The sequence below is a fragment of the Rhinopithecus bieti genome, unplaced genomic scaffold (genome assembly GCF_001698545.2).
Source record: "Rhinopithecus bieti isolate Rb0 unplaced genomic scaffold, ASM169854v2 scaffold_17182, whole genome shotgun sequence".
NCBI classification, from domain to species: Eukaryota; Metazoa; Chordata; class Mammalia; order Primates; family Cercopithecidae; genus Rhinopithecus; species Rhinopithecus bieti.
This window is the reverse complement of record NW_016808817.1, coordinates 217,086-244,093: the sequence shown is the minus strand read 5'-3', so window position 1 is coordinate 244,093 and position 27,008 is coordinate 217,086. Positions and strand designations below refer to the sequence as shown.

The 27,008-nt window shown below is 41.0% G+C and overlaps 1 protein-coding gene across 1 annotated transcript; it reads right to left on the bottom strand.

The window, feature by feature from the left end:
- Nucleotides 1–271: 271 nt before the first annotated feature.
- On the bottom strand, nucleotides 272–26,964 carry TRIM5 (tripartite motif containing 5). Its single transcript, XM_017887309.1, is given in 8 exon segments — nucleotides 272–1,483; nucleotides 1,742–1,768; nucleotides 2,064–2,164; nucleotides 3,788–3,810; nucleotides 15,369–15,599; nucleotides 16,245–16,340; nucleotides 16,928–17,411; nucleotides 26,738–26,964. Coding segments are annotated over 7 exon segments (1,488 nt in total). The 5' UTR covers nucleotides 17,351–17,411; nucleotides 26,738–26,964; the 3' UTR covers nucleotides 272–896.
- Nucleotides 26,965–27,008: the final 44 nt, after the last annotated feature.

Here is a 27,008-nt window from a genome sequence, read left to right as displayed (position 1 = left end):
AAGCACAGGCTGGGTGCGGTAGCTCATGCCTGTAATCCCAGCACTTTGGGAGGCCGAGGCGGGTGGATCATCTGAGGTCAGGAGTTCTAGATGAGCCTAACCAATACAACATGGAGAAACCCTGTCTCTAGTAAAAATACAAATTTAGCCAGGGGTGGTGGTGGGCGCCTGTAATCCCAGCAACTTGGGAGGCTGAGTAGGAGAATTGCTTGAATCTGGGAGGTGGAGGTTGCAGTGAGCCGAGATCGCACCATTTCACTCCAGCCTGAGGAACAAGAGCAAAACTCCATCTCAAAAAAAAAAAAAGAAAGAAAGAAAAGAAAAGCAGCACAGCCATTTAAGTATGCTATTCACAGTTACACTGCTAGTATATGGAGAGACAGGAGTTGAACTCAGATCCTCTAGATACAAAACCTCTACACTTAGAGTATACCATTTATGATATTTTCTCTTTAACTCTTTCACAAATGGGGCATCAAGGGTAAACTGACACAGGACTAAGGACTCATTCATTGGTGAACAACTATCACACGATGATATAGAAAGGCTGTTGAAAAGCTTTTTCTCATCTTCTTAGTCAGTGTCAGAGGCAACTGGATGATAAATATTTGGCAGAAGTAATACCTAAATAGTGGTCTCATTTTATGAGGTATAAGTCAATTTTCCTTGGGAGTATGGAAAATGATGAAAGAAATTGCTATCAAATGTCAATAAAATATTGGGGAGAATATGGCACAAGATAATTATTACATTTTACTGATGAGTGCAGGACATTCAAATAGAAAGAAGGGAGACAGCAAGGAAAAGATGGTTAAAATGATGCAACTGAGTTCAGGTGTATGAGATGCACATGGACAAGAGGTGCTGTACAGAAGGGTCTGAGTGTGTAAGAAGGTTCAAGAGCTTGGTGAGCACAGAGTCATGGGGACTGTACATTTTCTAGGATTTAAATATGGAAATACAGGCTTAGAAAAAGAACACTGAGAAAACTTATAGATGAGAAATCCATGGTTTGTGATATTGAAGAATGAGACAGTGCAAGCCTCATAGTCTACGAAAACTCCAACACGATCAGGACAAATAATAACAGAGAGGGGCACAATGAAAGGAGCAAAAGGAGTATGTGAGGAACCATCCTGGAAAACACTATATTTAACTCCTTTCTGTAACCCTATAACCCAGTAGCCATATTTAGGCTGATAATTTTCATTTTGTTCAATATTATACATTGCATCGGGTTGGAAGCCAGCACATACCCCCAGGATCCAAGCACTTTTCTTGGACACATCTACCTCCCAGTAATGTTTCCCTGATGTGATACTTTGGGAGCCTAGGACGCCAGTACAATAAATGAAATTCTTGATTGACTGAAATAATGTCCCTGGTGCCTGATACATTATCTGTGGGTTCGGAGAGCTCACTTGTCTCTTATCTTCAGCAATGACAGCATGTGAAATGTTGTTTGGAGCCAGTGTCACATCAACTGTAGAAAAATTAACAGGTCAGTTAAGGGATATAATGTAACTTTATTTGTGATATGAGAGAAATCTTGATAAAGACTTGAGAGAAAACGAGGAAACTTGTTCAGAAGTTATAAGGAGGGGTAAGTTATGTGTGTATTGGAAGGAGAATCATAAATCTTAAAACACGAGACCTAACAGAGAACATAAAATTTTAAAAGATAAAGATAATAATAATGATAAGCCACAGGGTGGCTGATGATAATGTGATTTCTCCTTACCCCAGTAGCGTCGGACATCTGTTAGCTCTGAAATTATAAAAATGCGTAATATTGAATACAAGCAAAGGAGTTAGCACTGAAATTCACTTTGTCTCCAGATTTGGAAAAGTATGCCCTATATTATTAGGGCAGTAAATTGCTGAATGATGGGATGAAGCAGCCACCTAGCCATTTCCCATTAAATATAATCCCATCAGCAGCAGACAATATCTATCCTCCCCTATACCCTCTATCCGTATTTGGAAACTGCACCCTCTTCCCCATTTAGCACCCTAACACCACATGAATTCCACAACCCTGTTGTTGATCCAGCTCTCCTCACCTCTAAACATGTCTAGCATTCCTTTCAGATCAGGAGCTCGAAACACTCTCCTTTGATTTTGGGAAAAGTTTTGGCTTCTTCAAAGGTCATGTTCTCAAATCCTAAGAGTTTAAAAAAAAAAAAAAAAAAATTATTCCAAACCTCTACCTTGTGTCCTCTGGAACACCCCTGACTTCCTATCATTTCAGCCCATTGATGCACTGAACTCTCTTCTTGGGGATCCTGAGAAGGGAGAGAGCACACTCTTGACCCTGGAGGTAAACAAAATATTCTCCTGTTTACCTTCCCACTTACTTTCTGTGAGAACGTGGGAAGAGTTTAACCTCTCAGAAGCACAGTGTCTTCCTTCTAAAATGAAATAATTAACCTCTCCCCGTCTACATTTTTAAACTCATATAACATTATTAAAAAAAAAAAAAGGATTTTAAAACAAAACAAAACAAAACTTTGGTGCCTTACAAAAGAAACCCTAACATTTAATGGGTGGACACATCATCGCTATGTATGTGAGTTCCCAGGGAGATGGTTAGAAAGTTAGGTTGCAGAACCTGGAGAACCTGGCTCCTGGGTATTTGAGACATATCAAGAGAGGAGTCCTGTTTGGAGAGGCCTAAGACCTTCAAAGCTATTCCCAGCAGGGAGGTACTCAGATAACAGCTAAGGTTTCAGATTTCTGGGAAAAATTACAAACACTTGGCAAATGAGATATTATGTGCACCAAACTATTACTGGCCTGAATTTCATGTGGTTAGAAAGAACTTGATACCACCACATAAGTGTGTGAGGTATGCAATTTTAGACACAAGAATAGCAACTTTTTATGCTCTTCTAAAGAATGCAACTGAGATGGATCAATTCTTTGTACCATGACCACATATTATCCAGGATATTATTTTGAAATATTATTCCACAAATAAACATCTGATTTTGGAAATCTAAATATAAATGAAGAAGGAACAGGTCTTTTTCCAGGAGGAAAATACAAACATGTGGGAATTGTCCCAATGGACAATTAGGGGTATGTGGCAGAAAAAGAAGATATGGCCCTTTCAAAATAAGTCAAGTACCTATTAAATACAGAAACAGAACTAGATGTAGGTAATAAAATGGTGATGGCACAGGGGTCTGATACTGCAACACCTTATCCCTGAAACCACTACTGACCCACACTGAGTCTCCACCACCCAAATTTTCTGCCATAGAATCTGGTCTATTCCTTTTTTTTTTTCTTTAATTTTATTGATTTTTCTAAGACAGACTCTCACTTTGTCACCCAGACTGGAGTGCAGTGGCACAGTCTTGGCTCACTGCAACCTCTGCCTCCCAGATTCAAGCAATTCTCATGCCTCAGCCTCCCAAATAGCTGGGATTACAGACGTGTGCCACCACACCCCCCTAATTTTTGTTTTTTGTTTTTTTTTTTTGATAGAGACGGGGTTTTGTCATGTTGGCCAGGCTGGTCTCAAACTCCTGATCTGCCTGCCTTGGTGTCCCAAAGTGCTGGGATTATAGGCTTGAGTCACCACACCTGGCCAAATCTGGTCTATTCTTAATAGTTACAGAACATTCAAATGCTCATTTGTGACCAGAAATTTATGATAAAACAATATCAAAATTTTTCTGCCCTGGGAGATGTTTTATTCTAATTAAAACCAGGACAATTCTAATGGCTATAAATGTCTCCTCACTGCACAAAAGGACCATCTCTGTCCTCCCACACATACCTTTTTATGATGCCATCCACACCCTGGGAAGAAGAGAGAAAACATCAATTAAGAAATAAATAGTCTCTCCTCACTTAGAAAGTTTCATCACATTTCCCCCAGTCCCTAATGTGCTGAGAATGGAGATGGTGACAGTGTGAAAGACAAAAAAGCACAGATAAGACTCAGGGCAATCATCCCAGAAGACTCATGTGAGGTTTTCAAGTTCCCTTAAATGCAGAAATAGCTTTCATCCTTGTGGAAAAGGTTTCTGGTTTCTGCAGATGGGACATGTTTAGAAGGAAAAGAAGTGACTGCCAATTTGTTTTTCTCCAAATGTATATGGCTCTCCATGAAATGATTTAAATAATTAGTGCTTCTTTGATTTATTATTATTTTTTTTTCTGAGACAGAGTCTCGCTCTGTCTCCCAGGCTGGAGTGCAGTGGCCGGATCTCAGCTCACTGCAAGCTCCGCCTCCCGGGTTTAACGCCATTCTCCTGCCTCAGCCTCCTGAGTAGCTGGGACTACAGGCGCCCGCCACCTCGCCCGGCTAGTTTTTTTGTATTTTTTTAGTAGAGACGGAGTTTCACCGTGTTAGCCAGGTTGGTCTCGATCTGACCTCGTGATCCTCCTGTCTCGGTCTCCCAAAGTGCTGGGATTACAGGCTTGAGCCACCGTGCCCAGCCGCTTCATTGATTTATTAAACAGATATACAGCCTATGCAACATGGCATGACCCCATCTCTACAAAAAATTAAAAAAAAATTAGCCAAGCATGGTGGCATGAGCCTGTAGTCCCAACTACTTGGGAAGCCAAGGTGGGAGAATTTCTTGAGCCCAGAAGTTTGATTGAGGCTGCATTGAGCTAGGATCACACTACTGCACTCCAGTCTGGGTTGCAGAGTAAGACCCCATTACTAAACAAAAACAAAATCACAAAAATAAACAACAAAGCTTATATATAAACTTATTCTGCAGGCATTATGTCACGTTTTGAAGAATCAAAGATGAATGAATAATAGTGCTCAAGATGTTTATGTGGCTTTTGCTGAGGTTATAAGCAAACAAGTGTACGAAACAAGTATAGATATTTTCTTTTCTTTTCTTTCCTTCCTTCCTTCCCTCCCTCCCTCCCTCCCTCCCTCCTTCCTTCCTTCCTTCCTTCCTTCTTTTTTTCTTTTTTTCTTCCTTTCCTCTTTGAGTTGGAATCTTGCTCTGTCACCCAGGCTGGAGAGCAGTAGTATGATCCTAGTTCACTGCAGCCTAGAACTCCTAGGCTCAAGTGATCCTCCTACCTCAGCCTCCCAAGTAGTTGGGGCTTCAGGTGCACACCATCATGCCTGGCTAATTTTGCATATTTTTGTAGAGAACAAGACCTCGCTGTATTACCCAGCTCATCTTAAACTGAACTCCGGGCCTCAAGAGATCCTCAAAACTCGGCCTCCCAAAGTGCTGGAATTACAGGTGTGAGCCACTTTGCCTGTCCCTGAACTGGGAGTTTTTATACCCATTTGCTCTGAAGGATTGAGAAGAAAATTTGAGCATTTCCATACACAAATCAACAAAATGAAATGTGTCAGATTGTAGCACAATGATGAATGTTTCCAGTAAGCCCCAGTAGTATTTTTGGATATATGGCAACTTAAATGGGCTATTCTGAACTAATTAGCAAAGTACCTATAATTTTAGTTTTCAATAAAGATAGATTTTCACTAAATTCTTTTCTTTGACTTTACCTACTCATAGACAAAGATGTTTATTCCTGCAAAATAGCTAATTAGACCTCCATGATTCAATAGGAGTGGCAATACTTGGGAGGGAAGTTTCACTCACAATTTTGATAGAATGACCAAGAGAAGTTTCATTTTTATTCCTGTATGTGTAAATTCCTATTTGTATTACTATTTATTTAAATTTTTATTTATGTATTTATCCAATTCCCATTAGGAACTGCTGTTTACTCAATGTCTCCTCAATCCTTTTGCTTCTGTTTCTTCAGTTCTCATCTGGTCTCAATAGGAGCACTATCTGAATTCACTCTGGAGTCATGGCCTATCCTGTAATTTCTGTGTCCTGTAAAGAAGGTGTCTTGTGACTGGGTGTAGTGACTCATGCCTGTAATTCCAGCACTTTGGGAGGTTGAGGTGGGCGGATCCCTTGAGGTCAATAGTTCAAGACCAGCCTGGCCAACATGGTGAAACCCCGTCTCTACCAAAAATACAAAAATTAGCCAGGGGTGGTGGTGCATGCCTGTAATTTCAGCTCCTCTGAAGGTTGAGGCACAAGAATTGCTTGAGCCCAGGAGACAGAGGTTGTAGTGAGCTGAGATCACACTGCTCTCTAGCCTGGATAACAGAGTGATATTCTGTCTCAGAAAACAAACAAACAAACAAAAAAGTGCCTTGTGTTGTTTTGGGAATTCTCAATAATCAAATAGCCACTACTTTTCCTTGTATCTAAGAGACCTTCAATGATAAGACGCACCCCTGTTCTTGGCCTCTGAAAGAGACGAAGTAAACATCGCCATTTAAACAGATGATACAATATTTTCTTATCACTTATAGTTTGTATTTTATACTTATTCAAACAGCACTTTGTTTATTTAGTTACACCAATTTTGTGTACATATAAAAGAGAAATGATATTAAAAAATAAATTAGATAAGGAATCCCTAAAACTTTTAAAAAATTCAAAGCAATCAGAGATTACTCTCAGTTATTGAAGTTTACGTTCTTGGACACTATGNATTTTTTATTTTATTTTTTTAGTAGAGACAAAGTTTCACCGTGTTAGCCAGGATGATCTCGATCTCCTGACCTGGTGATCCGCCCGACTCTGCCTCCCAAAGTGCTAGGATTACAGGCACGAGCCACCGTGCCAGCCCAGATGCCCATCTTAAAAGCACTAATGCACTGTGGCTGGAAACAACAGGAATTACATATATTAACTTAACTAGAAGTAAGTTATATGCAACCCTGGCCATGCTAAAGACACACACATATGGAAAGGATAAGTGAAACAATGTATCAGTGAGTAAATTGTAGCAGATTTTAAAACAGCCTTAACTTTGAATTAATTTGGGCAATCTCACTAACCCAAGCACAGATTCATCAGGAGAGGACAGAAGCCTTACTGCCTTGAGGGGATTGAATATAACTTCTATTCGAGATTAGAGGCAAACCAAAGATACATGGACATACAGGGCAAAGCTAGGATGCCAAACTTAAAATTTATATTTGAGTTTTCTTTAAACACAGCAGAGACAGTAGCAACCATAGGGAAGTAACTAAATGAAGATACAGGAACACTTCTTGCTGGGTAGAGACTGGAGGATGGGAAGTCTCAGAAACTACAAAGTAACAAAACTGTACATTTTGACCAGCTGCAGTGGATCATTCCTGTGATCCCAGGACTTTGGGAGGCTGAGGCAAGTGGCTTGAAACCAGCCTGGGCAACATGGTGAAATCCCATCTCTACAAAAAATACAAAAATTAGGTGAGCATGGTAGTGTGGAGCTGTGGTCGCAGCTACTCTGGGGACTGAGGTGAGGGGATTGCTTGAGTTCAGGAGGTCAAGGCTATAGTGAGTCAAGATCGCACTACTACATACTAGCATGGGCGACAGAGTGAGACTCTGTCTAAAATATATATATATATATATTTTTTATTTACAAAAGAAATGTATACACATACAAAGAAACAAGATGGAACAAGATAGAACACCACAGCTCAGGGGGATTTAAACACACACACACACACACACACACACACACACACACACAACCCCAAAACAATAAATTGAAAATATCCTCAAGTGACACCAGATGTTGGAACTAGAAGATAAAGACTTCAAAGCAACTATTGCAAATAGGTTAAAAAACTAAGGAGAACTATGCTTAAAGGATTGACGTATAAAAACAATGACTCAAAAAAATAGATACGCTCAAGAGAGAGAAATGATAAGGAAATAAAAATTCTGAAAATTTTAAGTAAAATAACAATAATGAAATATTTGCTGAAAGTGCTCCACAGCACACAAAAAGGTCGTTGAACCTGAAAAGCTGCATCAATAAAAATTTTCTCATTTAAAGAATAGGGAGAAAAAAGACTTAAACAACAAAAGTAGCCTCAAAGACATGTCAGATGTCACAATGTAGCAATGTAGCAATGTACATGTAATAGGTCTTCCAGAAGGAAAGAAGAGAGGAAAAGATTTCTAAAACCCGTTTTAAGACCTATTACATGTATGTTGCTACATTTTCAAGTAGAAAAGAATAATAGGGGAAAAATAGTTTAAATTCTATAAAAATTAATATTTCATCTATATCAATATATTCATCTGTGTTCAATGAATCTCAGGTTAAATAACTAATGAGATCCATATATCATAGAAAAACTTCCAAAGGCTACAATCAAAGCAAAGAAAAAATTAAAGCAGCAAGAGAAAAATTAATCATTATATAAGGTATACTTTCAATATAGTTAATAGCTGACTTCTCATCTAAATAATAATAGATGACAGAAAAGACTAGACTGACTTATTGAAAGCACTAAAAGAAACTGTCAACTCCAAACTCCATATAAAGCAAAAATTTTCTTCAAATATGAAGAAAAAATATTCTCAGATGAAGACTGAGAGAATTTGTTGCTGGAAGATGGAAGAAAAAATGTTTTTTCCTTTTTTTTCTTTTTTTTTTTTTTTGAGACGGAGTCTGGCTCTGTTGTCCAGGCTGGATTGCAGTGGCACCATCTCAACTCACTGTAACCTCTGCCTCCCAGGTTCAAGTGATTCTCCTGCCTCAGTTTCTCAAGTAGGTGGGATTACATGCACGTGCCACTATGCCCAGCTAATTTTTGCATTTTTAGTAGAGATGGGGTTTCTGCATGTTGGCCAGCTGATCTTGAACTCCTGACCTCAGGTGATCCACCTGCCCCAGCCTCCCAAATTTCTGGGATTACAGGTGTGAGCCCTTGCAAAATATTTCTTCCCATAAATATTTCTTCCCAAAAATATTTTTTAAATTTTCTTCAGTTGAAATTAATTTCCTCCAAAGATTTACTCAAAACCTAAACAAAATGGTAATACTATAAAATGTGAGTTAAGATAAAAGAAGCTATAGTTTATTTCCCCAAGTATTTTCTTAATAACTTCAAAAGACATTAAGTTTATTACAAAGTAACTCAATACTATATTAGTAGGTTATAACATATGTGCATGTGAGATATATGACAAAATGATAACCAAAGATGAAGAAAATGAAGCAATATTGAAGGAAAGTTTCTGTATTTTACTGGAATTAAGTTACCATTAATCAGAAGCTGGCTGTGATAGGACAAGATGCATATTGTAATCATTAAAGCAACCACTAGGAAGAATACTAGTGTCATACAGCTGAAAAAGAAAACTAAAATATACATTGGAGAATATTTATTTAACACAAACGAAGCCAGTTAAGGATATAGAAAATAACAACATCAAAAAAGACAGCAGAAATATAGAAAACAAATAGCAAAATGATAAATTTAAGTAAAACTGTATCAATAATTGCATTAGATGTTATAATGAAAACCCAAATGGAAAGTCAGAGACCGTCAGACAGACTGGGCAAAGAAGAAGATTCAGTTATCACTAACTACAGAAGAGCATATATTAGATTCAAAGGCATAAATAAACCCAAAGTAGAAATAAAATATATATACTATGAAAGCTTTAACCATAAGACAACTCAAGTAGATATATTAATATTAGACCAAAGATACTGTAAGGCAAGAACTGCTAAGTGAGAATAACAGGAATATTTCATAATGAAAGAAAGGTTCAATATGTCAAGAGGAAATAACAATATTAGTGTATCTTCACTTAACAACAGAGCTTCAAAATACTGAAAACAATATATAAAGAATTAAAAAATGGAAAACAGACAACTCAGTAACAACTGGTGAAGATTTCAATAATTTACTCTCAGTAATTAATTGAGAGGCTGGTATAAAAACCATAAAGGATATAGAAGACAACACTATCAGTTAGCTTGACCTAACGGACATCTTTAGATTATTTCACCAAATGAGTGCAAAGTACATATTCTTTTCAAATGCATATAAAACATTTTCCTGCTCATGTAATGTTCCATACCGTAAGTTTTAATGCATTAACAAATGATACAACAAGTTATCTGATTACCAAGGAATGGGATTTGAAATCCACAGCAGAAGAAACATTTAAAAAATTCTTAAATGCTTTAAAATTAAACACTACTTTTCTGAAAAACCCAAGAGAAAACTAAAGAATCACAAAGAAAATTAGAAAATACACTGAGCTGAATGAAAACTCAAAAATTAAAATGTATGAGATACAGTTTAAACAATTCACTGAATAAACACTATATCAGAAAAAAAAGATTTCACAGTATCTAAGATTTCACCTTAGGACATTAGGAAAGGAACAACAACAAAAAAACTCAATGAAAAAGATGAAATAATAAAGATCAGAGCAGAAACTATATAGAAAGTTTAAAAAAAGATAAAATCAATATAGCAAAAGCCTTTTAACCTCGTAAAAGTTAATAAAATTGACCAAATATAACTGAAAGGACAAAAAAGGGGAGAGAAAACAAAATCACCAAAATCAGGAATAAAAGAGGAGACATAAGTGTGTGTGCTGTAGATAGAAATGAAAGGAACTGCAGATGGGTGTCAGCAAAATAGTATCATAGGAGTCTCTAGCAGTTGTCTCCCCACAAAAACAATTTAAACCACCATCCAAGAACTAAAACACCTCACCAGAACTAAGAAATAGGGTAGGAGCTTACAGCATCTGGGTATAGCACAGAAATAAGAAAAACACTCATGGAAGAATGTAGGAAGGACAGTTTTACATTTTCCATTTCACCCCTCTTACAACTCTAGGCAGCATAGCATGTGAGAGGCAACCCCCACAAGGAGAAAGAGGGGAAAATCAGCACCAAAAGTTACCTCAGGCCCTAACACTGGGCTCAATCTAGTAAAACCCCATCTGGCAGGTCTGAAGGCACCAGACTCCAGACTGGTACCTACGGATAAGCCTCCAGGCTGTATCTCACAGCCCTAGGCTCCAGATCTGTGCAGTGGACTCAGTCTATGGGCCATCTAAATGGCAGGTTGCCCTCAGTGGTAGGGCCATTCTCAGTTTCAGGACAGTCCGATAGCCTCAGGCTCCAGATTGGCTCCACAGCCAGGCTGACCTCAGGCCCTGATGGCCACAGGCTTCTGGCCCATACCAGCACCAGATCTAGCCCTGTATCCCTAGTTATCAGGCTGACAATTCTGAACCTAGCCTTCAGTTCAGTCCCTGCATATACAGGCCAGTACCCACGGACCGAATCTCCAAGCCCAACCCTATGCCACACAGTATCCCGCAGCCTCAGGCTCAAGTCCTGCCCAATGGACTCAGTCTATAATCCTGCCCCAGAGCCAGGTTTACCCCAGGGTGCATACTGGCCCTGGTGCCAGGTCAGCCCCCACAGAATCAGCCTTCTAGCATGGCCTAGGTTCAGGCTTTCCCCAGTGGCCCCAGGCTTTAAGTCTGCCACAGCATCACACTGACTTCCACAGTATTAGTCATCATGGGTACCTGCAGACACATCCTTCAGCCTAGCTCCTGCAGACACATGACACAGGCCCACCCAACACCACAGCATTCCCTCTGGCTCCAGGCTTCAGTCCCACTACAGTGCCAGCTCAGCACCCTTGGCCGCAAACACCAGGTAGGTATTTGAGAACACAGGCTCCAGGCCTGTTCAGTGCCAGGCCAGTCCCCCATGGCCTTACCCTCCAGGCTTGATCCTGTGAGTCCACAAGCCAGCAGACTCAGAATCCAGGCCTGCTCCAGCCCACCGAATGCAAAGCCTGTCCAAATAGAACACATTGCTGGACTGCATCCAGCTCCAGCTCTGCCACTGTATCCTTGTTCCAGGCCAGCCCCCGAGGCCTCAGGACCCAGGTCTGTACTTGTGGACCTACGCTCTAGGATAGCACCTGCACAATCAGCTTCTATTCTAGCACCAAGGTCAGTGCCTGTGATCTTGGGCTCCGGACTCGCCTTAGCAAACCCAGACTAAACACTGGCTCCAGCACCAGGAGGGTCACTGTTGACCCAGGCTCCAGAGGACCTAGAGTGTCTAGACTGGGCTCCAGTATACTTAGGATCCAGGTCCACTCCCAGTGGACCCTAGTGCCAGATCAGAGCCCATGAACTGGCCAGATTCTGCTAACTTTAGCTCAAGGCCCGCTGCAGTATCAGATCAAGACCTGTGAATTGAGGATTCAGGATAGCCCCCAGAGATACAGGCTCTAGGCTCACTGTCATGGACCCAGGCTATAGGTCTAACCCCGTAGAGTCAGCTGCCAGGCCTGGTCACCTCCTGACTCTGGGCCACCCTGCCTGAATGCTGAAGCAGCAAGCTTGCCCTTGAACCATAGCAGACAGTATGCCTAGAATCTTGGAAAACAAACAAAGCCAGTGCACAGAAACTAAATTATGTCCTTCTGCAAACGTACAGACATAAACATAGGAAACAACAAATTTGAAAACCCAGTTTTGTTTATTCTTTTGAAGAACCAACTGTTAGCTTCAGTAATCTTTTGCATGGGTTTGTGTGCCTCAATTTTATTCAGTTCTTCTCCAGTTTTACTTATTTATTTTCCTCCGCTACCTTGGAGGAATGGTTCATTCTTTTCTTTCTCACTCTTCTAGATGGAAAGTTAGATTGTTAATTTGAAATCTTTCTAACTCTTTAATGAAGGTGCTTTGTGCTATAAAGTTTCCTCTTAATTGTTTTAGCTGCATGCCAGAGATTTTTGTAAGTTTTGTTCTTATTTTTATAGTTTTCAAATAATTTTTTGATTCCTGCCTTAATGTCAGTATTCACTCAGGAGTTATTAAGGAGCAAGTTGTTTAATTTGCATGTATTTGTGTAGTTTTGAGAGGTCTCCTTGATATTGATTTCCATTTTTATTGTACTGCAGTTCATAAGTGTGCTTGGTGTGATTTCAGCTTTTTTTGTTTTGTTTTGTTTTGTTTTTTTTTGAGACGGAGTCTGGCTCTGTCGCCCAGGCTGGAGTGCAGTGGCACGATCTTGGCTCACTGCAACCTCCGCCTCCCGGGTTCACGCCATTCTTCTGCCTCAGCCTCCTGAGTAGCTGGGACTACAGGTGCCCACTACCATGCCTGGCTAATTTTTGTATTTTTAGTAGAGACGGGGTTTCACCATGTTGGCCAGAATGGTCTCGATCTCTTGACCTTGTGATCCACCCGCCTCGGCCTCCCAAAGTGCTGGGATTACAGGCGTGAGCCACCGCGCCTGGCCAGTTTTGTTTCTTTTTTTAATAAATATTGAGACTTGTTTTATGACTCAACATGTGACTGATGATAGAATATGTTCTGGTCCAGATGAGAAAAATGTATTTTCTGTGGTTGTTTCATGAAGTATTTTGTAGATGTGTATTAGATCCAGTTGGTCAAGGGTCATGTTTAAGTCCAGAGTTTGTTAGTTTTCTGCCTTGATGATCTGTCTAATGCTTTCAGTGAAATGTTGATGTCTCCCAGTATTGTTGTGAGGTCGTCTAAGTCTTTTCTCAGGTGAAGAAAAGTTTGTTTTGTGAATCTGAGTGTTCCCACCTATGGTGCATATATATTTAAGATGGTTAAGTCTTCCTGTTGAATGATACCCTTTATCATGTTTGCTCTTTTTTGTCCTTAGTTGTCATTGTTTAAAAAGTATGTTTTATCTGATATAAGAATAGCTACTCCTGCTCCTTTTTGTTTTCCATTTCCATTAGGTCTTTCTCCACACCCTTGCTTTGAGCCTGTGGGTGTCATTACATGATGGGTCTTTTGAAGACAGCAGACGGGGTTGAGTCTTATCTTTTTATTCCTTTTGCCACTTTATGTCTTTTAAGTAGGGGATTGAGCTCATTTACATTCTGGGTTAGTATTGATATGTGACATTATGCTGTTCGTTGGCTGTTAGGTAGACTTGATTGTGTACTTGTTTTATATTGTCTGTAGGGTATGTGCATTAGTGTGTTTTTTTTGGTATCAGTTGTTCTTTCTATTTCATGTTTAGCACTCCCTTTAGGACCTCTTATAAGCCTGCTCTAAGGCTGCTGTAATGATGAGTTGTAATATGGTGGTAGTCTAGTTGTAATATCCTTAAATGTACATGCTACCCAAAGTAAATTACAGATTCCATGCAATCCTTACTGAAATTCTGACATTTCTTACAAAAATAGATTAAAGAAAAAAAAACCCTCAAGTTTGTATGGGACCAGAAAAGATCCTAAATCACCAAAGAAAACCTGAACAAAAAGAATAATGCTGGAAGCATCATACCTGACTTCAAAATATATTATGAAGCTATAGTAATCCAAACAGTACAGTGCTAACATTAGAAACAGACACATAGACCAATGGAACAGTATAGTAACCCAGAAAAAAATTCATACCTTTATGATCAGTTAGTTTTTGACAGTGGTAACAGCATTCATTGAGGGAAGGACAGTCTCTTCGATACACTGTGTTGGAACAACTGGATAGCCATATGCAGAAGACTATCTCACACCATGGAGAACTTTAAGTAAAGTAACTCAGGAATAGAAAGACAAATACTGTATAATATCACTTAGTATGTAGATGTAAAAAATAGTTGAGCTCATAAAAGTAGAGAGTGGAAGACGGGTTTCCAGGAGCTGGGGTGTAGGGAGAGTTCAGGCCAATGTTGGTAAAAGGATACCAACTTCAGAATGAAAAGAAGACTATCTTTAAAAGCTCTATTGCACAATGTGGCAATTATAGTTAACAATTATAGTTAACATCATGAAAATTGGGATGAGCGCAGTTTTTGTTTTTGTTTTTTTTTCTGAGATGGAGTCTTGCACTGTCGCCCAGGCTGGAGTGCAGTGGCGCCATCTTGGCTCACTGCAAACTCCGCCTCCCGGGTTCACGCCATTCTCCTGCCTCAGCCTCCCGAGTAGCTGGGATTACAGGCACTTGCCACCACACCCGGCTAATTTTTTGTATTTTTAGTAGAGACGGGGTTTCACCGTGTTAGCCAGGATGGTCTCGATCTCCCGATGTCGTGATCCACTATGCCCGACCTTTACTAGTGAATTCTATTCAGCATATAAAGAAGAAGTGATAGCAGTTACTTATTTTTTTTCAGAAAATAAAGGGAAAAGTCTCAATTAATTTCATGAAGGGAAACAATAAAAAGCATCTTGTATTTTGACATGTATTTGTTTGCCACTGGCTAAGCTAAGCAATGAAAAATGCACTGATAAGGGCTCAACACTGGATTACAGAGAACAGGAACCCATCAAACATAACTAGAGCTAACTGATCATCTCTACTATGTCAAATTTGTGTACTGCTCTGGATAAATTAATAAAAATGGAATTATCTCTTGCTACTTCTACATTCAATTATTCCTATAACGTCAGCAACTGATTCAGAAAAGCGGTCCTGCAAGGAACATTGTTAATATTAGAAAGAGCACAGCAACACAGAAAAGGAAATAGCCTTCACTTTTCTTTAATCTTAATGCTCAGGCTTCTTTCCACTTTTTACCTGCAGCAGCTCCATCATTGACCCCTGCAACCGATGCTCCAGATCTGAGATGAGCTCTCTCAGGTACTGGGTCTGCTGCACCATCTCAGTTTCAGACTTCGTAAGGCTTTTCAGAATGTCTTCCTCCTCCTTCTCCAGGTTCTGCAGCTCATTGCTCTCCTCCCAGTCCAGGATCTCTCTCAGTTGCTCAAAATCTGCCAAGACGTTGGTTTTGTCGTAGTCTATTTGAATCTTCAGAGATGAGAAAAGAGAAAGGGGCACTCAGTCTACCAGGCAGAGGCGTTAGTTAGAAAAAGAACTGTTTCTTTTGGGGAGTTCTCACAAGGTGGGACACAGTAGCAGGAGAGTAGGTCTTAGGAAAGCTGATTTTCCTATTTCTTTTCCTTCATGACATTTTAAAACAATGACCTTGAATGGGTATGTTGAGGTTCATTCTGAGTCAAAATGGGTTACCTGGATGTAGTTTGCCTTTCACACAGTTGTCCGGGACACTCATGCCTGCCTGTATTACTTTTATCAGCCCAAGCTCAAACTCCCTGACAAAAGTTGAACATTGAGGAAAGAATCATGAGCCACCGCCAAATGTCTTCCTAAAGTAGAGTCATGGACTCAGAAAGTAGCACAAAAATAGAATGCAGGATTCACTAGCCATCCTCACCAGAGAGATCCTTCATGTAAACAGCTCCCTACAGATGTCTGTGTTCATTGTGGCATATTTACTCCCCAGCCACCACACCCCATCAGGGAAAGAATGAAGAGGACTAATCAAATGACATCTGGACTTATCAAGTATCAGGGAATAAACAGGAAAAAAGCTCCTTCCCATGGTCCTGCCCAGATTTCTAGCTAACTCCTTCGGGAACCACATCCTCTTGCCTTCCAGGAAGCTTTCTCTTCTCTGATGTCAGCTTCCAACTTTTCAGCTTCCTGCTGCTTCTGCCTCAGCATCTCCAGAGCTGTCTGGAGCTTCACCTGTGAGAAAGGAATCACACCATAGTCAAGCTATGAGCTTTCCCAGCACCTAGATAGAGTATAAACGTGAAATCAGGTTGATCTCAGAAGAAACAAATTTGCAGAAACTGTGAGAATGGCAATGAGAATCCATGACTTGGAAGAAAACTTACATTGGCGAATGTGCTCCCTACATCTCAGGTAATAGACCTCCTCATCTCCTCACCATGAGTAGACTGATTCTTTTTGTCCTAGAAGAAAAATCTGATCCTGCAGCAAGGAAAGAACTTGTATCTCAACCCACTCCAGTTACTCTCCTGCTGAAAGGGGTAATCAGAGCTTTTCTTGGACACCAAATCTCTACCCATCTAACCTAAGGTACAAAATATTTACTCCTGGCCGGGAATATATACTCTAGGATTATTCTCCAGTAATTGGATGAAATGCAAAAAACCGTCCTTCAAGCCTCAGAAGTTAAGCGTAGCACGAAAAAAATAATCCCAGGCCTCAGGTCTATGATGACAAGACAATTAATGTCAAAGGCAAAGTGAAAATTTTCCATCAGGTCCCATTTTCTGCCCTCTCTTCTTTCCATCCCAGTCTCTTACGTGGTACTCCTGGGCAACTTCCTCCATGAGGAACGTGTGGTGACCACGGTGCTCCTGAGACCGCTCACAAAGCCAGCAAATGACCTTCCTGTCCTCCTGACAGAAGAGTAGGAGTTTCTCTCCATGGCGTGCACAGTGATCAACCTTCTGCCCCTCTTCTGGGCTCAACTTGACCTCCCTGAGCTTCTCCACTATGTTGGCCACATGCCGATTAGGCCGTATGTTCTCAGGCTGGTAACTGATCCGGCACACAGGGCAGCTTCTCTCTCCTTCTTTGTATAGCATGGACTTCTTGTGGTTTGCAGTGATGCACGCTTGGCAGAAGCTGTGGCCGCAGTGCAGACTCAGGGGTTCTGTCAGGAGTTCCAGGCAGATGGGGCAGGTCACCTCCTCCTTTATATTAACCAGGATTCCAGAAGCCATAGCAGCTGCTCCACTGCTCCTGCCTGTCCTGGCTGCTGAGGTTCGTCTTGTTCACAGATCCCTGCATGATTGGGAAGGTTAAAATGGGACTAAGTAAGAAAGGTAGAAATAGAAAGGATATTGATTGTGCACAATTAGAAAATGGGCAAGATGAAAATAGTTAAGGACAAAAAAAAGGGGAGAAATAAGAAAACATGTTTGGTTACCTGGTAATAAGGGCTTTTCGTAATCACCTTAAATACTTTACTCCCAGTTCGTGTCATATGACAAATTCTGTTCTTATCTGTGCGTTGGTTATCATTTTTCTTTACTTTCAATGAATAGAAAACAGACTGAGGTCTTTTCTACCAAGATCTTTGTGTGATCCATCATCTCTCAGGGCTTTTCTTTCCCAAGCCAAAACACATCCTCAATATTACAATCACCAAATCATTTATGCCTCAGGCCTTTCACATTTGCTCTCCTCTCAGCATGAAATGTTTCTCTGATGTTCGTATGATTTTATTAAATTCCCTCCTTACATGTTGTATTAACAAAAATACCTGCTCTGACTACCTTATATGCAGTGTAACAGATCTCATCACTCACTGTACATTTGCAATGATTGCTCTTATTATCAGCAGAGTGAATGACTGTTTCATCAAATTTATAAATAGACAGAATAAGTGATTTACAAAAATTATTTATCTTCAATATGGTGACCTGAGATGACCCCGTATTCAGGGTCCTCTTTCAGTGGCCTCTTTGCTACTCTTTTGGTTAATTGATGACAAATGGAGATAATGGCATATATTCAATTAATACTCAGAGTAATTGGGGTTGGAAGTAGAGGAATCCACAACAGCTGGAAGGTTCTGGGGAGTCTCGTCCTGAAAGTTTGCCAAGGACATTTATGGGAGCCTAAAGGTATGGACATAGTGTAGAAAGTAATGATAGAGAAATACTCAGTGGATCACACATGTCAGAGACTTGAAAACTAGAAACACAGAGGAAATGGATATCAGTCTTGAGAGAGAAGTCTTAAAATATTAGATGAGATGATTTTGTTCCTGGACCAAACGAAGGGTCGGCTGCTTATTCTCGCGGCCCAATAACAAGATGCAGATTTACTGGGAAAGAAGGGAGTTTTTATTTCTGTAACTGCATACGCAGAGAAGGCCTAGAAATATTGCCAGACCGACTAAAATTACAAAGTTTTCCAGAGCTTATATACCTTCTAAGCTATATGTCTAGGTATAGTTGTGCATTCGTCTAAAAACATAAGTGATTAACTTCTTCTTCTAATCTATAACTAAAGTCTGAGTTTTAAAGACCTTCCTCTGGAGCCTCAGTAAATTTACTTAATCTAGATGGGTCCAGGTGCTGGGGTGATTACCCTTATCTTGTCTCTCCTGCTAAATCATTAAGGTTTGGGGAGTTCCTTCAGACTCCCCTACAACTTTTTTAATCCTAAACAGGTCCTAATCAATTCCTTCGTTATCTTGTCATGCTTCAAGGCCCAGGAAAGGCCTGGGCAAAACTCTCGGTGGGCTTCTATTACATTCCAGCCTTTGTATAAGGGCACTGGCTCTATCAGCTTTTATTTATTTATTTATTTATTTTTTTGAGACAGAGTCTTGCTCTTTTGCCCAGGCTGGAATGCAATGGCTCAATCTTGGCTCACCGCAACATCCGCCTCCCAGGTTCAAGTGACTCCTCTGCCTCAGCCTCCCGAGCACCTGGGACCACAGGCACGCACCACCACACCCGGCTAATTTTTGTATTTTTGGTAGAAACGGGGTTTCACCATATTGGCCAGGCTGGTCTCGAAATCCTGACCTTGTGATCCGCCTGCCTCGGCCACCCGAAGTGCTGGGATTACAGGCGTGAGACACCACGCCTGGCCTCAGCTTTTAATATTTAACTTAACCAGCCAGGTGTGGTGGCTCATGCTTGTAATCCTAGCACTTTGAGAGACCAAGGCAGGCGGATCACCTGAGGCAGGGAGTTCAAGACCAGCTTGGCCAACATGGTGAAATTCTGTCTCTACTAAAAATACAAAAATTAGCTGGGCTTGGTGGTGGGTGCCTGTAATCCCAGCTACTTGGGTGGCTGAGGCAGGAGAATTGCTTCAACCTTGAAGGTGGGGGTTGCAAAGAGCTGAGATCATACCACTACACTCCAGCCTAGGCAACAGAGCAAGGCTGTGTCTGAAAAAAAAAAAAAAAAAAAGTAACTTAACACTCAGTTAGTGCTGAAATAGTTGTTATGGAGGCCTGCATTAGTGAAACTTGGCCTGCCACAATTTGACAAATTATTGTTGCAGATTGATTATATGCTAGCAACTGGACCACAATCAAGACAAAGATTAATGTGGTGTTTAATCTACTGTAAACTTGGCATTCACCTAAAACATTATAGTAAACTAAATGATCAGCCATATATATACAAAATAGCAGATATGATGAATACTACTAGAGAGAGGTAAGTGCTCTTGAGAAGTCAAATAATGAAGCGAAGCAAGGGTTATCCAAGAATTACTAATTGAAAACATAAAGGTTTAACTGAAGCATGATATGAGAAAACGTAGGATGAGAACAGGGCAAATGTATTAGTAGAAGAAATTACATATATGAATAACTTGTTCATGGAAAATGCAACATCTAAGGGTTTTAAGTTGCCAGTTTCCTCTTGTGCACAGACCTATTATGGTGCATATTGTGCACAGACCTGTTAGACTTTTAGTATCACAGGGATCAGAAAATGTGACACATCCCAAATGACATAACATTTGGGAACTCTTTCTTAAGAGTGATGAAAAATTAGACTGGGCGCAGTGGCTCACGTCTGTAATCCCACCACTTTGGGAGGCCGAGGCAGGCAGATCACCTGAGGTCGGGAGTTCAAGACCAGTGACCAACACAGAGAAACCACGCCTCTACTAAAAACACAAAATTAGCCAGGCATGGTGGCTTATGCCTATAATCCCAGCTACTCGGGAGGCTGAGGCAGGAGAATCACTTGAACCCTGGAGGTGGAGGTTGCGGTGAGCCAAGATCACGCCATTGCACTCCGGCCTGGGCAACAAGAGCAAAACTCCGTCTCAAAAGAAAAAAAAAGAACCAGGAAAAATTATTAGTGTCAACTGTCCATTAAAGTTATCAGTCTCAATCAGCAGAAGTGGGGACATCATTAACTTTGAGCATGGGTTGCGAAAGGTTAGACAGATCTAGTGTGCAAGGGGGAAGATTAGTTAGGATATAGGAGAGAGCTGATGACAGCTTACAGGACAAGGTGATGGAGCAAATGGAGAGCAAATGAGAGTGAGAGATAAATCGAGATAAAAGGAACAGTGTTGGGAACTAGACTACACATGTGGGAACAAAGGGTTAATATCAGGCTTGAGCTCTTTTCTCCTGTAAAGATGATACTAGCTTATCCTTCTGGTATTGTTTTCTTCTGGGAAATTTATTGGGTTACAATAGTGAAATGTCAGCTGTCTTGCTAGCCTACATGAGGCTGTTATTGACAGCAATATATTCTGTAATAGAAATATATAGTAATAGTATAGTACAATAATATATTGATAGTAAATATATTCTGATATATAAAGCAGATTTGGACTAGGAAGGCTGTATATAGATCTTAAATTCCAGTTGGTAGGAACAGACCTCATTTTCCACCACAAAACCAGGTATGTCCCTTTTTTAAGTCCCTGAGAACTGTTCTCATGAACTTTCACAAGATAATCAGTCCTTTGGGGTACTAAGCTTATCTAACCTACAACAGTTTCACACACATCCAGCCAGTTTCATTTCTTAAAAAACTCACATGATAGAGATAATACCTCTTGTACTACCCTAGGGACTCTCACTGAGAACTCATCTGAGGAGGCTGTGCCACATGGTTCTTCTGTCCTGCATACCCTGGCTGAACTACATGAACCTCGCTAGTTTAGGGCTATTATCTCCCACAAGGGAAACTGCAAATCAGATTGGAAACTGCTGCTGGTGTTCAGTCAGGGAAATATCACAGAGTGGTGGCTCAGAGATGTTGACTGACAGACCTGGGTTCAGTAATGACCCTGTGGCCTCAATCTAGGATCAAGGGCTGTCAGGAGTTCCAGGTAAATGGAGCTGTAAAGCTAAAAACAAGGTAAGAGAAGACCTTAATGGATACTGATGTGTTGCTGGCTGTCAAGCGTTCATGGTAAAACAAAGATCTCCACTATGAGACAGTTGATGAGTCTTTCCCTTGCTCTGAAAAAGACAGAAATGTTATAAAGGCTATATGGAGATAAATTCAGACCTACAAAAACTGTACACTCCTCCCATCATCTGTGAAGGCCATAAAGAACAAGGCTGAATGAAGGTGGGATGGAGGCACAATCCATCCAGTGGTATTAGATACTGAAAATGGGCCAACAGCATATACTGTTATGCTTCAGGGACATTGGCCTGTATCAGAAGATCAGAGGTTTAGATCATATGATAATGTCTAGCCTTGTTTATGTCTCAAGTTGTGATCCAAACATGAGAGTTAGGACTCCATTTATCTTTTATTCCATAAAAAATTGCATCAGCACTGAGATGCATCAAGAGCCTACAGGAGAGAGGAAGAGACTGCCTTCTGCCAAGAGGCTGTGAAATTTATGTTTAATGTGATATTACAAGGAGCCCATGTCAAAGTAACTGCTGCCATAACAGACATAGTAAGAGGAATATGCAGAGGAACCAGAATTTTCACACATGGGGCTAACCCCACCACTACCTAAGCAGTGACCCAAGGGCTGCACAGCAGTCAGGGAGGTTGAGATGGGAACACAATTATCTGCCTGGTATCTCTCAGGTCAGCAACCTGCCATGCATGTCAGGTTATTGCACCTTACACATGGACCTTCTGGCATCTGAGATCATGAAAATGTAAATCCAACATGTCCTAGAGGTGACAGCTAAACACAAGCAACAAAGACACTGCAAGACAATAACAAGTTTTTGTAAAATCCGAGCAATATGCATATAGACAGAACTTTCTTCTCCTGTGACCAGGGTGAAACTGTTTCTCTAAGCATAATATAGCTGCAAATTACTGATGTTATATGGGAAGGCATCACCTTTCATACATAGGTGGGAAAAATGAAATTGTACTGAGATTCATTTGCTAAGCAATATCACCTAATACTGTTATAGGAGTTATTAAGAAATTATTTTAGGCAGATAGAGAGGAAAAGGGGTCCTTGGGAAGTTTTCGTTTGTTTTAAAGCAGCTCCAGAAACATTCGTCTAGCAGAAAAGCCCCGGCTCTCAGAGCTGGGCCAGCAAGTTGTAATATGCAAATGCTGGCCATTAGAAACTGGGTCCATCCAAACCTGGTGATTCCCACCATCTTCTTCCTTGCCCCAGTATGTGCCTGGCAATATAGCTGCCACCACATATCCCCACCATGTGTACAACATTGTGGTGCCCTGCATTTGTGTATTGAAAGGCTAGGGTGAGAGGGCCAGTTTTTTCCCGAGTCACATGAATGACATGCCTGGTCAAACCAATCCCCTGAGTTCTATGCAAATCAGACACCACCTCCTCCAGCCCCCTAGTAGAAGCAGCCACTTTTCCACCACACAAGAGGTTTTTCTCTTTGCCAAATCCCCCCTTCCCCTGTCTCTGTTTGGGAGAGCTCTTTTCTTCTTCCTTCCTTCCTTCTTGCCTATTAAACTTTTTGCTCCTTAAAATCACTCCACGTGTGTACATGTCATTAATCCTATCAGCGCCAAGACCAAAAACCTGATGTTCCTCCAGTCAGAGCTGTATCCATAGTACTGTGTAGGAAACACAGAAACTCAGCATAGCTTATACTCTCAGTAAACAATCAACACAGAAGACTTCTGTGATCAAATTTGCCAGGGTTTTTCCCAAAACTAGAAGGAGACCTTCTTTCAGCAGCAAACTCCAGTGAGGTGTCTTCTAATTCAATTCTGACACTATACCTGGAGACAGCATCAGATTCCACATGCTGAAGGCTTGGGCCCACAGACTGCCCCTCAACTTCTGATGCCAACTGCAAGACTCAGCTTGTTTTACCTGTGCTTCTGCCTGACTGGCTATAAGTCAGGGTTCTCCCCTTTATATGTACTGGTTTATTATGAAGGACATCACAAAGTATACAGATAGAGGCATAGGCTGACACATGAGAGAAGGGGCATGGAGCTTCCCTGCCCTCAGCAGGCACACTACGCTCCAGAAACCTCCAAGTGTTCAGCTATTTGGAACCTCATTGAACCCTGACCTTTTAGGTTTTCATGGAGGCATCATTACATTGGTATTATCGATTAAATCACTGGCTATCAGTACAATTTAACCTTTAGCCTCTCTCTTCTCCCCAGAGGTTGGTGGGTGGAGCTGAAAGTCCCAACCCTCATTTTCTGCCTTAGTCTTTCTGGCGAGGACCCCCACTCCTGAAGCTACTGAGGGGCTGCCAGCCATCAATTGATTAATTATCATACAAAAAGACACTTACCACTTTGCAGATTCAAGAATTGTAGGAGATGTATGCTAGGAAACAGTGATGAAGACCAAACGTATTTCACAATATCACAACCATTTAATGGTATACTCCCCACCATACTAGCAAAATAAAAAAAATAGAAGCCAAAGATTATTGAATCAATTCTAAAATCTTGAAATATATGGTGTGAAAGGAAAATAACAATCTGGGGCCCCAAACTCACTATGTCAAAGGGAATGCTAAAGCTTGGGAATTGGGCCACGCAAAACCACCTTCTATAGTATTTTGTTCCTAAATAGATAGCTGCAAAGATAGAGGGCTACATACCTCCCAGGTGGCTTCCCTCACAATTTGCTCACAAGGAAATTTCTTGTGGGCCCCAAGGTCTTTACTCTGAAACGGACATCTGTTGAATTTCACCCTGACAATGTCAATTAGCAAGCTTATCTTCACTAGTATGGGACAAAGACAGAGGATAAATCATCCCTCAGCTCACCTGAGACAAATGCATGTTTGACTGTTTCTGCTACTCCCTGTTTATCTTTTGTAAAAATGCAGATTCACTGAGTGGGAGACAGTGCATAATTGATTACTCCTCCAAGCCCTCCTTTAACATGTAAATTATGGATTCAGCTAACGCTAGCTAAAGCCTCAAAAGAATGTAACCTTTTGCTTCTTTTATCGACTCTCCTCCATTTTTTCTTTTCTCTTTCCCCTTTAAATACTGAAATCCTCAAACCCCCTTTGGAAAAAGCATGAATCACAGATGATCCTGTGATTTTGAGTTCTTTTTTCCTAGGCATGTCCTCAACCCTGGCAAAATAAACATCCAAATTGATTGAGGCCCCCTTCCATTAGTTTATTTGGTTTACAATGCCATGAGAAAGGTATTCTGTATGAGCTCAGAAGATGGGTGCCAAACACTGATTTATCACCAGAAGCAGGGATAAGAAACATGAAGCAGAGGTGAACTCTCCAAAATCAACCTTAAGGCAGTAAGATTTGGTCAGATGAAGGGAAGTTGGGATGAGGAAACAGTTTTGCCTGGAGTCTTCCATATAAGCTTGAATTAGCTTAAGTGCAGCTATATCTTTCATGGGAAGGACATTTGGAATTGAATACAGAGGGTCCCCATGAGAGAGACTCCCTCTCTCATGTGTCTCAAGATCCTGTTATCACACCATTTCTGACATCTGATATCATTAACATCAACCAAGTGTCGATGAAAAGGGTCAAACTGTAAAATATTTTGAAGAGATTTATTCTGTGCCAAATATGAGTGACGATGCCCCATGACACAGCCCTCAGGAGATCCTAAGAACTTGTGTCCAAACTGGTTGGGGTGTAGCTTGGTTTCATATATTTTAAGGAGACAAGATACTTCAATCAAATACATTTAAGAAAGACTCTGGTTGATAATTGTCTTTATCTAAAGACCTGGGATCAATAGAAAGGAAGTGTCTGGGTTCGGATAAGCAACTGTGGTGACCAAAGTTGTTACTGTGCAGATGCAGCCTTAGGGTATCAGGCTTCAGAGAGAATAGACTGAAATGTTTCTTACCAGACTTACGGTCTATATTGAAGTTCGTGCTGGAGAGAAATAACGAGTCAGGTCCCACTCCCACTTCCTGTCATGGCCTGAATCAGTCTTTCAGGTTACATTTTAAGAGCAGCCTGGCTGAGAAAGTCCATTCAGGTGGCTAGGGGCCACAGAATTTTATTTTTGGTTTACACAAGTACTCATTTTGTTTATTAAAAGGTAGAAACGGTGCCATCTCTGGGTATTCTTTCACATGCTTCTGCTGCTCTTTGTATCTCACCTAAGCTCTGCTTTTGCAGGGCACATATGGCCCAAGGAGAGGGAGGAGCAAGGTTAATGATTTTTAAGGAAATCCAGTTGTTCCCTGAGTCTGGACTTGGTGCCCTAGTAAGGGTAAACAGATGCTGTCACCAGGGAAGCCCTGATGAAATAACTGGGAAAGTTATCTTTCTTAAAGTCTTTCTTTATTCCCTTTATTTATAGACAAAGCTGCTTAAAGAAGCCAGACTGCTCAGCATGGTCCAGATCTTCACCCCGACCAGATCCAAGGGGGAAATTAGACCCCCAAACCAGTGTAAACTGGAACAGACAATCCCTCATTACCTTTAGATCATTAACATATCACTAGAGTGTTACCCCACCCCAACAGCAAACAAGAAAATCTCTACCACTTTGTGGCACGGGTTGTATGAAGACGTGTTTATAAACAGAGGTGGCACAACTGGAGCTCCACCCTGCAGGCTAACACTCCTCTCTCTTCCCATGCAGAGTTCTTTTAAAGCCCATGCTTTCCACTGTTTCGGGGGAGGGGGCTTTAGAGAAGGAGTTCTCTTATTCTCCACTCCTAGCAAGAAATAAAACCTGCTTGCCTTTTTTTGCCATTATCTTTGTAACCAATATGAACTAGGGAAATAACTCCATTTACCAGTGACAATGACAAGGCTACAGAGCTGGACAGCTGTCACACCACCAAGTTGATGCCACAGAGACAGGCCCAGGTGATGAGAGCTGACCTGTAGAGTTATGCAGAAACACTACATTAGCACACTGATAGGCATTAAATTATTAGGGTTCCAAGGTCCCTGTCTTTGCCGTTGTTGGGAGAAGGCACTGAAAGAGAGAATTCTGGCTCTCTACAGCAAAGTTCAACAAAAACTTACAGAATAAGGAGGGGATGGGGAGAGAGTCAGCGTGGAAAAATAACCAGCCTTCCAGGAAACAAAGCGCTTCACTTTAAAGCTCTCCCTTCTTTCAAATCTGCCTGCCCACCAGGCAGCTCTATTCCCCTCAGTCAGCTCTGGCAGCAGGACGTCTGTGAACTGTGTCTTTTCCCCATCCCGAATAGCTTTTCAGATAAGTTAAACTCACCAAGGTAAATTCAGTTTTGTCCCAAAGACTTCCTACTTCTGCCCTCCACAAAGTCACTCAATATACCTTCAGACACCAGTGCAGAAGTGGTGAGTCCAGGGAGAAGAGTGAAGGCAGGCCAGGAAAGACATGGTTAGGATTCACTCACCAATCCAGGGCCTGATCTGCACAAAGGAATTTTCCTAGAGGAAGTGCAGGAAATTCTTGCTCACACCCGGGGCAGGAAAGTGAAAGATAAACTACAGGCCAATGGCATTTCTCCACGTAGAGC